Source organism: Neolamprologus multifasciatus, chromosome 12, assembly GCF_963576455.1.
Source record: "Neolamprologus multifasciatus chromosome 12, fNeoMul1.2, whole genome shotgun sequence".
In the NCBI taxonomy this organism is placed as follows: domain Eukaryota; kingdom Metazoa; phylum Chordata; class Actinopteri; order Cichliformes; family Cichlidae; genus Neolamprologus; species Neolamprologus multifasciatus.
The window spans coordinates 20,005,027-20,019,493 of record NC_140450.1 but is presented as its reverse complement, the minus strand read 5'-3'; the positions used below and the strand labels follow the sequence as shown (position 1 = coordinate 20,019,493).

General features: G+C 39.8%; 1 protein-coding gene across 3 annotated transcripts; it reads right to left on the bottom strand.

Moving 5' to 3' along the window:
- Nucleotides 1–746: 746 nt before the first annotated feature.
- Nucleotides 747–7,021, bottom strand: mtx3 (metaxin 3). Of its 3 annotated transcripts, none has more exons than XM_085181245.1 (9): nt 6,889–7,021; nt 4,991–5,060; nt 4,371–4,447; nt 4,190–4,282; nt 3,933–4,115; nt 3,745–3,821; nt 2,586–2,743; nt 2,239–2,327; nt 747–2,093 (listed from the first exon to the last, which is right to left on the bottom strand). In XM_085181245.1, the coding sequence occupies exons 1-9, from the start codon at nt 6,979–6,981 to the stop codon at nt 1,998–2,000; spliced, it is 936 nt and encodes a 311-aa protein (XP_085037371.1). In that variant the 5' UTR covers nt 6,982–7,021; the 3' UTR covers nt 747–1,997. The 3 variants fall into 3 exon arrangements, with proteins under 3 accessions (XP_085037371.1, XP_085037369.1, XP_085037372.1); XM_085181243.1 differs by having other exon boundaries at nt 749–2,093; nt 2,565–2,743; XM_085181246.1 differs by lacking the exon at nt 2,239–2,327 and having other exon boundaries at nt 2,046–2,093; nt 2,565–2,743; nt 6,889–7,020.
- Between the last annotated feature and the right edge of the window lie 7,446 nt (nt 7,022–14,467).

Sequence of the window (14,467 nt, the reverse complement as noted above, 5' to 3'; positions counted from 1 at the left end):
GAAAGAGGGAGGGAGCAGAAATGTGGAGGGTACACACATGCAACACATCAATGACCAGATGCTCCATGTGATGTACTGGATTCTTCGGCTGGAACCTGGAGAAAAGCCCTCTGAAGAGGGACAGCCTTCCTGTGGTGGACAACACTCTGCTGGAGCCACCAGATTTTTCTTGATGCTATTTAATATTACTTGACAAACATATTGTTCCAGCACAGAAAGGCAGAAGATGACTGAAATTTCTAACAGATCCAAAATGTGGTATTTATTTCCAGCTACTGCACCCGCTTCCCAAACCATCCAGGAGAAATCTGAGCAGGATACTCGCCTTCATGTGACTGACTTGGACAATACCTGGAGTCAAGTATGCGTCGTTTCCTCTCAGCTTTCTCTGCGATTAATTTTTTCCAGGCTCAAGGCCAAAACCAGACAAAGAGCCCTCTATCCTCCCAACATCTAAACAAATGATCACACAGTCAGAGAGGTACGGCAGGCAACAGAGAAATTTTCTGTAAATGTTACTGGAAAAACACAAAAGCATGCCTTGATGCGTTGGCTTGGTTTAAGGATGGAGGAAAGTTCAGCATTCAGAAATTAAACAGGATGGCGAGAGTCTGTGAGAAAGTTCTTGTCTGGTGTTAGAGGACATTTTGACTATTGTTCAATTACGCCACAATATTCAACAATACTGGGAGAAAAAAAAAGCCAGAAACTGTTTTTATTATATATGTAATTTAATAGACACTTACAGATTGTGAGCAACAGAAATTACAAATATAATTTTGGATACATGTATCAAAATGATGAAGGACACAGTTAGCATGTTGACACTTGTACAAGACACGAGAAGTCATGAAGGCACACTTTTCCCTTATGGTCCTTACAAGACGGCTGACCAGCATCCCCCCCCCGCAGCACATCTGTTTCAGAGCACGGTGCTTTCAAGGGCATGCAGCCATGAAGTGAGTTTCTGAAGGTCTGAGGTGAAGAGAGGGAATTTCTAACTTTGTGGTCCAAGTTATAGTGTTTAAAAAAAAATACCAAGATAACTAATGAGACATTTCCAACCCTTTCAGTCTGTGGCACAGGAAATTATAGCAGCACAAAATTGAAACAAAACTGAGTGAAAATGGTAGTGGAAAAGAAGAAAACAAAAGCAACAGCAGAAGTGAGTATTTTCTTACAGCCACATGACATCGTGAACAAAAAAAAAAAAACATGATCCTCGGGTCACACACAAATATAATGCATGGATGTCGCTTCTCTTACCTTCGTGTGTCTAGCAACAACATTTTGAATAAGCTGCTCCTTTTTAGAGGAAACAGGAAGTCAATTTCATTGATTATCCTCATAACAATATTTACAACTGTACACTCTGTACACAGCAGAGGAGCTGAAACAAAGTTAAATAAGTTACTCTTATAATCATGTCCGCGCACATACTGTACATTACACCCATTCAAATGTTTACAGAATTTATGGAACATTTTAAAGTGGACACGAGCAAGGTACTTAAAGAGATCCTTGGTGGTAAAACATGTTAAGTGCTCTAGCTTAAAAGTGCTCTACTGTAGTGACCAAGGTCTCGAAGGTGCCCTTTAAACGAAACAAAAATAGAGTGAAAAGGTTAAAAGAAAATCTGCCGAGTGGTCCACATTCAGAGGTTAAACTGTGCTGCTGATTTTCCCTGCTGGACTTTTTCTTTGAACTTTCTGTGTCTTTCTCATTAAGCACCACTTCACAGCAATCCATCGCTGACCACATACATGCACACTTCATTTTTTTTTTTTTTTTTTAAAGCCTCACATGCACTGTCACTTCTCTTCCAAACAAAATCTCTCATCATTATCTTAAAATAGCCTCTTGTATTTATATAGTTATGCTTCCATTCATTTTTTGTTTGTTTTTGTTTTTTAGAGTCATGTTCTGAACAGCATCTTATGTGTCTAGGGCACTGCTCTGCGATTCATAGAGATGGAGCAGGATTTAAAGGTCAGGTGTTAGGCAGGAGTAGAGCTCTTTGCACTGGACAAACTGGGTTTGGGCTCTGGTCTGTGGGGTTTGTGCTGTGGGCTGCTGCGCAGGTTGTCATCCATCTACAGCAAAAAGGATGTACAGTTTAGTTAGTGCCCACAAGCACAAGCGAGAAATGAAAACACACCATAAACACGACTGAGATGGTACCTGCAGAAAGCAACTATGAACCCATGCAAAAGAAGAGAAAAAGGAAAGCAGAAGCACCTTTTCTATCAGATTGGACTCTTTGTTTACAAGCTGAGTTAGTTTCTGGAGGTTGGCATCCATTGTTTCCTGAACAGGTGGGAGAGGACCTGGAGAGAGATCAGGCGAGGGAGCACAGACCGAAGAAGAAGAGGAAAAAGTAGAAAGCAGACAGTGAGTGGAACAGGAGCCGTGTTAGACCATTTAACACCCAGAAGTAAAACCAACAGAAGAAAGAGAAGAAAGAAATATGTGCGAAGAATGAAAGTGCTGATGATGTTCTGTGTAAAGATGTTAGTTGTTTCAAGCGCTTACAAGTAAAAGCTATAACCACTATAGAGTATTACCAGCTTGTGCAGCAATCTTACAAAGGTGGTCCGAGCTGAAGTAGACTGCGAGGATGTTGTCACAGAAGCCTGTAAGGTTATCCAGCTGTCTGAGATGGCTCTGCAGAGGGCTGCTGGGAAGACTGGCTTTATGAAGGGGAGCCAGGAAACCAAACACAAAGGCATCCAGACTGCTCGGCCTAAGAGCACAAACACACACATGTACAGAAACATACACTCAGACATGTCAGGACTTGACTTATACAAGGTCTTTATAAACCCTCAATCAGAAAATCTGTAAAGCAAAATTCTGTTGCTGTTTCCCTGCACAAAATAGAGCTGTGAGATTAATCAACTTCTCATTTAAAATTTCGCCTTCATGACAAATTATGGAAAACAAAAATGATGTTTAAAATAAAACATTTTGCTGTGATAAAACATTTCTGATGTTGTTTTTCTCCTTCCTAAAAACTTAAACTCACACAGTGTTTAATTCAGCTTGAGCCAGGATGATGGGAAAAAAGTATTTTATTAAAAAGAGCGATCACAAAGGAGTAAAAGTTGTAACCAGACTTCTATATATGAGCTAACAATAATAATAATAATACATTTTATTTGAGGGCGCCTTTCAGAAACCCAAGGTCACCTTACAAAAAACACAATTAATAAAAGGAACAATAGTCATAAAATACATAAAATAAGCTAACATGGGATCTGTCCTCATCAGCACTTGCAGGCTCATGTGGTGGAAGCTCAGGCCGGTGGTCACTCAATTCTGGGCTAAAATGCTGACACATGCTACCAGAGCGTAATGAAAGGCCATGAATCGAGCACGCTACAAGAACCAGTGTTGATCATCACCGGTCAAGCCCTCACATGGAGCCTCCAAAGGGAGGAGAAAGAGAGGACAGCCAATAAACACCTGGTGAAGACCACTCCAGGTAAACACCCAGAAAACCTACAGAGGTGAAGGACTAAAGAATAAAGAACTTTGTTTATTCCATGTATTCATTTTTAATAGGTTTTCAGCTGAATTGCAATCCAAGGACAAGCAAAGATAAAAAGTCAAATAAATCAGAATTATGCGAGTTTTTCAGGGTTTTTTTTAGTATATTCTGCTTCCCCATAGCAGTCTAACTGTGGAGTGTATGAATGCTTCTCTAACTAAACACAAAAAGTATGCAAACACTGGAGAACTCACGAGTTGCCAAAGAAGAAGTTAGCTGTTCCCAGTCTGTAGGAGAGCAAGTTCAGGCACTCTTTAGCATCACTGTAGATCTACAGGACACAGAGAGAGAGACACATTTACAGCTCTGAAAAAACAGAATCTCACTCCAGGCGAAGTTTAAACTGTGTCTAAGCGATGCATCGGTACAGAGCGGCGTTTACCTTTCCCTCCACCTCAGAGATTCTGTGCAGCGGCGCCTCTCCTGTGGTTAGAAGGATGCGGGAGAGGGCGCCGCTGGCGAGACGTCCTGGTACGAGAAAATTCAGCGGGAACGGCGAGCGTGAGGCGAACCAGGGCCGTGTTAGATTGGAGTAGTTTTCTGCATCGACCCAGAACGTGTGCAGCTGTGGGACGCAGACATCACCCTGTTAGCTTACGACCAGATGTCGCCAGGGAAACAGCAAAAGGAAAGACTTACCAGAGCTGGTCGCAGCTTTTCCTCCAGCAGAGCGATGTAGGCCATCGTGTCTGCTCCTTGTCTGGCTGTCAGCTCATAGTCTGCATTAAACCTCTGTTTAAAAAAAAAAAAAATAGATGGAGAGATTTATAGATTTGGCTAAACAGTTTAGGACACATGCTGAAGAAGCAGGCACACTCACTTGTTTCCTCAGAAAGTTAAGAATTTGTGTTGGTTCTTGAACTGCAGTGTCGCCACAAAGCAATTCTGGGACAGTCACTGTGATTAATAGAAAACACACATTAAAGTTGGATATTACAACTGACTAATGTCTTATTAAAGACAATCAAGTTCATCATGCTCAATGTAATTTACATTTACCGGCCACAACGGGGAGGCTGGTAATGCTTTAATCGTGTGTGTGCGTGCTATCAAGGAAAAATGCAGTCTCTCGAGAAATAAACTGTGGGAAGAACTGCCCCAGAGATGGCTCTGAGTACTCTGGCAGGCGTTTACACGGAAGAGTTTGTTAAGTCTGTGCCACAACCGTGCAAGATGCAGTCGCAAAACCTTTGCAAGTGTGCTGCAGAGATCAAAAGGCGTGGTTCAGAAACTCACAGATCTTTGAGTTTTCAATAAGTAAATATTTATTTAATTTAAGATGCATGAACAGATACAAATATTTTAAAAGAATGCATGAATTATGCATTCTTTATAACTATATGTACAGTTATATATTCTTTTATGGGTTTACTGATTCTCTGTTTAAGGCATGCAGAGCCTAAAACTGTAAGACTGTGTTTATGGGAGGGTGCAGCCCACCTGTAATTGTTTTCCATGTCCAGTCTATTGGAGAAACTGCAACTTTTGCCCCAGAAAACTTGGTGTATGCCTGAAAGAAAACACGGGTTAGGGAAGGTTTTAAAAAAATATATCACTTATAGTTCAAATGTAATGTTATGTTGGAACAAATGATCTAAGAGCAAAAGTACTACAGGATACAACTACTTTCAGGGAGATGAGTACTAGACTTTTTAGAGCCACAGTGCAGGACTGTGACACTTTAATCAAAGTTTTACACAATCTCAGTCTTGTAGTACAGATGAAAGCTCGCCGCAATCAAGCAGGACTTTGGCATCGACTGCAAATTCTAATTTGGCACAGGGACACTATGATTACAGCGCTCACCTTCAACAGCTCCAGAGAAAGAGAGAAAACGTAAATAAAATAACAAAAATTAGAAGAAAAATTTAAAAGGCATCAAAATAAAGACCAGCAGGTGCAAAGGTTAGGGCTACAGGGGACTATTGTAAAGGTGTGTCATTCCCCCATCTTTTAAAAAACTGGGGCAGATACCGATATCTATTTTTGTTCTATTCAGATTAAACTATCAATTGATTTTTTTGGTGTTTTTTCGGTACAACTTGGCATATTTGTTCAATCCATCATGAAAGTGGAATCAAAATAATGTTTTGTGACTAAAAGTTTAGTGTTAATAAAAAATACTATACATGTTTTATTTAGCAGTATAGTGAAATGTAACTTGATTGCATTCAGAAATTTTCACTAGTTGTCTTTTGAAATGTGAAGTTTTTTTAGTGTATGCTCAAATATGAGAGTATACAGGACAGCTTTAGTTTTTTCAGATTTTAGCTAATCAGTATTCACACAGAGTTTTTGAGATATTCATGTTCAAACACTGGTTCAGACTTTTTTTAAATGGGTTGACGCACCAGTTTTCACAAAAATATGTCTTGAAACACAAAGCACAAGTTTCAAACTGGTCATTATACATGTTCAAACTTTGAACCATAAAATGTTTAGGCGTATTTGATGATTTGAATCGAAGAGACCCAGCTGCAAAAACCTTTTAGTAAAAGAAAGTCACTTTCAGTGTTTACAATGATCTACAACACACACACAAACACAAAACAGCAAATCACAACATACTATAACTAAACCATAACTAAATCAATACATAATTATTTTCTAAATCAAGAAAGGTTTGCCAAAACAAAATGATGCATTCAAAACAAAGAAATTCCACATTTGCTTCCAAAAACATTAAACTACATTAAAACTTCTGTTTTTAAATTGAGTAAAAGGTTCAAGAAGAAATGAAGAGGGCACACTCTGTCCTGCTTCTTCGTACGATTAAATTGTAAGGCTGTTAAAGCCATCAGAGTCACAAAATTATTCCATTAAAATCTGACATTTAAACTAAGAAAAAGTGTCACCTTGTGGCAAGAGCACCCAATGACAGATAACATGTTAGCAGCAAAAAAATGTTCATTTTCGGAAGGTGTTATCAGGTTAGCTATCATCTATAGCTTTTTAGCGAAAATCCTTCAAATACACCTGAAAATATAAATATTTTTTAAATCCGAGGCTCAACCAGCTGACCTTGAGAGATCACAGCTTTTCAAACAATGGGAGTGACTTATGACAGCCAGCTACACATGAAGGACAAACCCTGCAACCAGCACAGCCGTGACTCTGTGCTTGGGACATGAAGTCCAGCTGGACACGCTGGTATTTTCTATCCTGCACATCGATGCGGCTAACTTACCAGGCAAGCTGCAGCAGGTAAGTTAGCACGGAGGCTAACCACAAAGGACAAGAGAGGAGACGCAAAGCAAACCGGAGACGTGACGTGCCGTTTTAAAAGCGGCTCCAGGTGCACTGAGCGTGTTGTGTTTGTAAACAGGCTGTGAGCTTACCAGAACTATGAGGGACTCGGTGTGAACAGAAGGCAAACCCCAGTCTCCTCCCCAGCATCTCAGCTCCATGGCAGCCGCCATGTTTTGGTTCATTCAATGGGACACTGACGTCACAGGGTACCTTTCACATCAGAGCCTCCAGGGTTAAAAAAGAAAGAAAGAAAGGAAGGAATAAACAGAAAAAATCAAGCCACATAACAAATATTAAGCATTTTCTGTAACTCTTTTTTTAAATTATTAATTCTTTTATTTATTGATTCATAATTCAGTACTGTTTTTTTTTTTTTTTTTTAAGCGTTGTTTTTCAGCCAAATTATTTTAAACAAAGATACTGGCCCAGCTTCTTCATGGCTGCTTCCACGGTGTGAAACAGTCTCTGTGGGACTGCAGGTCACATGGCAGCAGCATTATGTGTTTAGGCACCATAGTCAGCTTGGGAAAGTTCAAACCAATTATCAGAGTGGAGTAGAAAGGAGATTGAGACTACTTTGTGCATGGCATGGTTGTTGGTGGCAGACATGCTGTCCTGAGCATTTCATTTTCCCCCCACACAACCATCTCTGGGGTTTACAGAGAATGGTCCAAAATGAAGACAATATCCAGTGAGCAGCAGTTCTGTGGGTGAAATTACCTGGTTGGTGTGAGAGGAGAATGACCACACTGATTTGAGCTGACAGGGAGTGTTACGGATTCAAATATTGGGGATGGATACAAGAGGAAAACCAAAAATAACCACACTGGTCCGGCCGGGTCAAGTCAAACGATGATTTAATGAACACACGCGTGGGAGATGGACACCATACAGCAGACAGCATCAGATCTCAAAATGGTGGAGCCTTGATCAAACTCTTATAGCCTCTAGTGGCCCCACCTAATCATAAAAGCCTAAACATTCACATTCTTTCTCACACACAGCGCCTAAGCTACGACCTTGGCTCCCTGTTTATCTGCTCCTGCTGAGATGGGGCAGTATGCTCTGTTCTCTTCTAACCAGACAAATAAGACGATGACTTTCTGCAAACAGTATTTCTTATAACTCAGCAGTATAATGCATCATAAAACAATATCATTCATTCACAATAAATCAACAGTCTAATGTAATACAGATCAGTTTACCAAATGTAATAGTTATCACCTTCTTCTAATTCAGGAGAATAATGCAAACTAAAACTACATAATAATTCACAATCTTTAATTAGGGGTCTAACATGGCATAAAATAATATTATAATCCGACAATTCCCCCTGATGAGCTCTTTAGACTTAAAGAGCTCACTTACACCCTGCAATCCAGTGTTGCCGGGTTCATTTCTTCTTACTCCTGAGGCCCTTTGTCCCCCTGTTGGGTGAACCATATGTGAGATGACCTCTGTGTTTGCGCAGTTCAGATGCAAGAAAAACCTTTATTCCAACAACAATAGTAGATACAGATGATACTCCCATCACTCCCCAGTTCTCCCACAGCTTTATTTCGGTGCTACCTTATACCCTCCAAACGTACTCAGACTAGAACCTCTGTCCGAGGAGCTTTTAACCTTTATTTTATTGCTGTAGGCACCAATGTCTTCTAGTCGGGTGATCCTCTGCTCTTGTTTCCTTCAACCTCAGGGGTTAGACAACCCTTCAGTCGTTGCACAGATCAGGGGATTATTCTGCCCCGATTTCAAACAATGATCTGTGTATTCTGGGGTCACAGCTGTGTTCCCCAGCAAAAGGAACAGGAACGTGTCCCCCTTTCGACCAAGAGCCTCTCGAACGTCGTTGGTCTGGTGTTCCTGGATTTCCGCCAACCCCTTCATGGTTATTGCTGTGTTTATGGGATCCATCCTTTTGAGGTGACTAACTGGAGCCCAAAATGCCATGACACTTGAACCCAGTTGATGTTTCAGCAGTCACTGTGTCTGTCTCTGCTGCGAAGGATCCTCGTATATCTGTGACCTCGTCTGGTGTCTGTTCCTTTCTCTGTAAGAGACAGAAAACCAAAACACCTCTCTTCCTAGCTCTAACAATCTAATGTTGTTGTCTACTGATCTTTTGGTGGTTCAGAATTGGTTTAGAACATTCAGAATGTCCCAAGGACTTATCCTAATTTAGTGTATGTGTGTGTAAGCGTGTTTGCATTTAGCCCGCTGCACTGGGATTTCCTACACTTTATCAGTCCGGACTATCGCCGAACGAAGCTTATGACCTTCAAAAAACCGAGTGCCAACTCATTATAAGCACATTTGCAAGATATGTATAAAAATGATTAAAACCACTCATTCTAATAAAAGACATCAAAAACAAATTAGCCATTTTGAATGTGACAAGTCTATCATTCCCCTATTATTCATAGACATCAATAGAGGTTTTTTTTGCTTTTTTTTCTATCAAAATTAATTGGCTTTTTACAGTGGCCTGCTATGGTTAATAATAACATGTTCAGTCATGAGTGAAATCAAAGCTTCTTTTCACTTTAGCATTTAACATTCCCAACAATATAATGTGATACATTAATCAAAACACAGCTAATAAAACACAATTTTCTTGATGGAAACATCAGTAGCTCAAAATTAGCAACCAAAGGGTTAAGTCTGCAGTTCACACTCATGTGAAGCTACAGCCTCCCCCTTTAGTCTCTGTCATCCTTCTACTCCTGCAAAAACAAAACAAAGCAAGACAAAACATCCACCCTTCTTTTACAGGCTGGGTGAATTGTTTGTGGACATTTACTAATCCTAAAGTCGGTACCGTTTTTGTCTCAGTATCAAGTCAGTTTAAACATTTAGTTGTCAGTCCATCACAGTCCAGTCACATGCATACATTCACACACATTCATACCAGATATTGCTGATAATGGAGTCTCACACGCAACCTATTCGAGCCTCCATCACCAGCAAGATGACGTCATCATTTTAAAGGAAAACAGTTCCTTGTTTTTTTTTACTGGATTGACTCGCTGCAATCCTTTTAGGCTCAGGACTTCTCATGTGATCAATGTCCCATATAAGTGAATTTCTCCAGAGCCCATTATAATTATGGAGAAAAATACTTTGCGACTGTTTCTAGTAATCATGTTTTATAGCGCTTTAAAGTTCAATCTCTCAGGCCTGGATTAAAGAGCTGATTTGTTAAATCAGGAACTCACAAAATACCAAAATATCACCACCGGTGGATCACTCCTCTCAGATGTTCTTATTTCAGTGCACTGTAACAAAAGCAAAACAAACGTAACCAATAAAATACTTATATAATAACAAATACTGGGGCCCGTTAGAAACATGTCCAAGCATAAAACCACCTTTCTCTCTCTTAGAGAAAGAAAACAATCCAAACCTCACTGATAAAATCAACCTAGTGTTAAGCAAAACCCAAAATCAACCAAAACTTCACCAGAAAGTTTTCCTCCGTCCCGGGACAATATTGTGTAAGGATACAGGTACCGTAACTTCTTTTTGCACTGACAAAAACATGTTGGACTTATTTGATTCAATAGTGGACACTAGTTGCACACAAATGTTTTGCTTTGATAGAAACTTAAACAACTGAGTTAAATCAACACAACCTTTTCATATTCAGTAAACCTGTGCATTTTGGGTTCATAAAACACGATTAAAACATGTTCAGATGGAGTAAGTTGAGCTCCTGGAATATTTTAATTCTTCACAATTCTGTCATTTTATTTCAACACTATTCAATAACTTTTATCCAAATTCTACTTGGTCCCTTAAATACTACATGTTGTCTTCATATTGCCTACGGTTCAACAAAGTCTAGATTCTGGTTACCATAAAAATTGAATGGGTCTACAACAACTACCATCCTCCTATCTTTATCCTGATTGCAGGAGGGCTGGGAAATAACCCTGGAGTGATAGGTTACGAGGCAGGGTGCACCCCGAACAGGTCACCAGTCTATCACCTAGAAACAAACAATCATTTACACTTACATTCACGGATAATTTAGAATCATCAATTAACCTAGCTCTAATAGCTTCATGACTTTTCACTGTGGCAGGAAACCAGAATACCCAGAGAAAAACCACTGCAAACTAGCCAGACTGTGGACTTGCACCCAGGACCTTCTTACTATGGAGCAACAGCACTCACCAGCATGCCAACAATGTAGGAAATACAGGGAAGCTATGATTTCCTGTTGAATTTTATACAAATCTTTAAAGCCTGAGGCAATTGTGTTAAATACATGTGGGATGCTTACGTAAATCCAAGGGCTGGCCCCCTTTTCTTCTTTTTTCTTTTATTTATTTATTTATTTATTTTTTTATTTTTCAGTGTGCTCCTCCTTCAATTAAATCTCAATCACAAAAATGTGGTGCTCCGAAATAAGGCTCACACCGTTAATTCATCATTTTCACTCTGTACCACTGCTCCTTATCAGGCTGTGTGAAGCACAGTAAACAATTCAGTCTAGGCCTTGAGCCATAAACAGACATCACTCACAGACATTGTTTTCATAACCAAACTGCTCTAGACCCTGTCCCCTAAATCTACACAAATGCCCTCTGGGTGACATGAAATGCATTTAACCAATAAACAATCAATGGCTTCTTGTTGTTGTAACAAATTCTGTATTTGGACGTTTGTGTGCAGCATTTTGCGTATCAGCATAGCATTTGTTAGTAAAGCATTCTTCATTGCATCAGCATGTGTGTGTATCACTCTTCATTGCACAAACATGTGTATGTGTGTGTGTGTGGATCACATCTCAATGAATTGAATCAGCATTTCGATTAGTGTGCGTGTGTGTGTGTCATTTCTCAGTCAATCAACGAGTGCATATGTGTTCATATGTGTGTTTCTCTTGATTCTGAGTCAGTGTATGTAGATGTGTGTGTTTGTGTGTGTGTGTTTGTGTTCATCACTTTCCTGTTCCGGTGTTCTGGGTAAACCATGGCCTGAAGCCCCTGGGGTCCTGCCCTCCCCCTTTTCTTTTGTTTTTTCTCACTATATAATCAAGTCATAACCCACCAAGTTGACAGGACAACACAGGTACACGTTAAAATTCTTAAGATCATGTTTAATAATTCAAAAAAGGAATTTTATTTCATTCAGTAATCTCTTGTATTAATCAATCAGAGGAAAACATGTCACAATTTGACTCTTTTAACCACTAAATTTGTTGTTTCATCACTGGTTTGTGATTTACCAGTGTCTGTCTTTTTGAAGTCAAGTTGTTGTCCTGCAACCCAGAGAGTTTATTTGTTAGAAGTGGATAAACTTTATCATTTAACATCAGGTGTATGTTAAGTTTCGCTGCTTTAACCTTGCTGGAAAATCTTCACGTGTTCATGAATGTAAGCTGTTTCTTCATTGCGTGTGTGTGCGTTTGTGGGTGGGTTATTTTAACTTTTTCTCAAACAAGGCATTTCTCTAATTGTGTGTGTTTTTATTTTGTTTCCCAAATTTTGATTTCCCACCTTAAATAACAGCATTCCATGTCTTCAGCCAGGAATTAGAGCTTACTTGTGAGATTCAGGGACACATGGTGCCAAAAACAATTCAGTGAAAAACTTGCCTGAAAATTTCCAGTGATGGTAACCGATAACTGGGGGAGAAGATGTCCTTTAAGCTTCTTTTTCGGGTGGGGACAAAGCGAGAGGTCAAGCTGTTAAATTTTGAGCCAGAGCTTGGCCTGTCTGTCGTCCCAATTTTGTTAATCTATCCTTTTGCTGGTGTACTCAGGTCTCCAGGTTGAGAGAAATCCACCTGTATCAAGAGACTAAAACATTCATTTACTATTTTTCTTACAACATCCATTTGGTTCATCTGCCTAGATTTTACTCTCTCTCTTGGTGCATAGTTCACACAGTCAGGCAGTTGCCTTTTATGGGCATGCAAATTTCCGGTCACTCACCCCCAGCAGCTGCAAAGCCGTCTCTCCTATATCAAAACCCAGCCAAACATTAAACATTCACCGTAGTCATTCAAAACTTTATTTATAATATTATAATCAGCAAAATCAGCGTTTTAATTACAGGCATGTATCATTGTTTGCAAATCATACGTATATAAAACTCAATAACACGCTAAACAGGAAGTCCTCTGTGGGCTTGACAACAGCCACCTCATTTGCATGTTCACACAAAATAGCTCGCAGCGCTGCAGCGCGCTGTCGTCTAGTGATGGGATTTCCGGCTCTTTTTAGAGATCCGGCTCTTTCGGCTCGGCTCACTAAAAAGAGCCGGCTCTTTCGGCTCCGAACCGGCTCTTCCGGTTGTTTTGTTGCTTTAATTATTTAATCATTAACAATAATATAAAATTATGCAGAAAAGGAATTACTAATGTAAAAAAAGTGGTTTTATTTATATATGTTTATATATGGTCCCTAGAGACAAATCACGTACAAACTCCAAAACACATTTCTAGCATTAACTGAACTTCCAAAGCAGAGCTACTAGATCACTTAAATTACACAATTGAAAGCATGTGTGTATTGTTTGTGTACACAGGCACTCATATTTATTCAAATAATTAAAAAAAAAAGTTCATTTACCTGTTACTACCACACACCAAATCCGGTTGTTGATACTTCCTGGCTTGTGTAGCCACTAGGTAACAAAAGCTCAACACTGCGCCCAGCATCCTGAAGCACTTCTGTTGTCTTTTGTACGTACTTTGTACGAGTTTTTACGTGTTTTGGAGTTTGTACGTGCTTTGTCTCTAAGGGCCACCATAAATATACTTTATTTATTCACTCCACATAAAATGTAATAAATAAATCATATAATACAAAGAACAACTATTTACATTTTAAACTTTTAACTATTTAAATTTTCAGCTTTTTCCTTTTAAACAAATTTAACGTGAAACAACACAAAACACTGCAAACCACAACACAATTAAATATAAATTAAAATATTAAAACAAAAAGAAGATGCACATTCTCTGTCATATGGGCCTGCATGATTTCTGAATCCTTTATCATCTGCAACTGAAAATAGTGGATGATTACTATACCTTTCTAATGTGACGTTGTTGTCCCTCGCTCTCTTTCTCTCTGGCTCTGTTCCTGTGCTACTGCGAGTGTAACTAACGCCCCTCCCCCCTCTGCCCAGCGCAAAGTACAGGCCGAGAGAGAGGGTGAGAGAAGGAAAAAAAAAACCTCACGGCTCCCAATAAGGAGCCGGCTCGCGTCGTTCACTTCAAAGAGTCGGCTCTAAGAGCCATTTCGTTCGCGAACGACTCATCACTACTGTCGTCACACACAGCCTCGTTTCACACTCAACTCTCTATGTTATTTTACAAAGACGTCTTATATTTACACTCACTCTCAGGCCTGAAAGTTTTAGCGCCTACACAATTTTGACAAATTTAAGATAACGGGTCCAACCGAAGAAAGTCCAACTTTTTTGTAATCAATTAACCAGTATCAGCCTCTAACTGTATCTGGCCTCATCTCTAGAGTCCCTAACTCAATTTAAAGTGTCCAAAAAAGCGCAGATAAGGAGCCTCTAACTCCTAGCTTGTTCCAGGATGCCCTGTACCCCACAGTCAAGCCAACTGAACTAACCCTGTTCGCCGACAGGTCAAGGTCGCGCGTCCGCGGCCAGGAGGGAGCGTAACCTCCGGGCTATGCACCTC

Excerpts from the sequence above, each read along its gene's own strand:
- mtx3 (XM_085181243.1), bottom strand. The coding sequence starts at position 6,981 with ATGAACCAAAACATGGCGGCTGCCATGGAGCTGAGATGCTGGGGAGGA. Across the intron at positions 5,061-6,888 it reads CCGAGTCCCTCATAGTTCTG|GCATACACCAAGTTTTCTGG; the intron begins GTAAGCTCACAG and ends GTTTTCTTTCAG. Across the intron at positions 2,328-2,564 it reads TAAGATTGCTGCACAAGCTG|GTCCTCTCCCACCTGTTCAG; the intron begins GTAATACTCTAT and ends ATCTCTCTCCAG.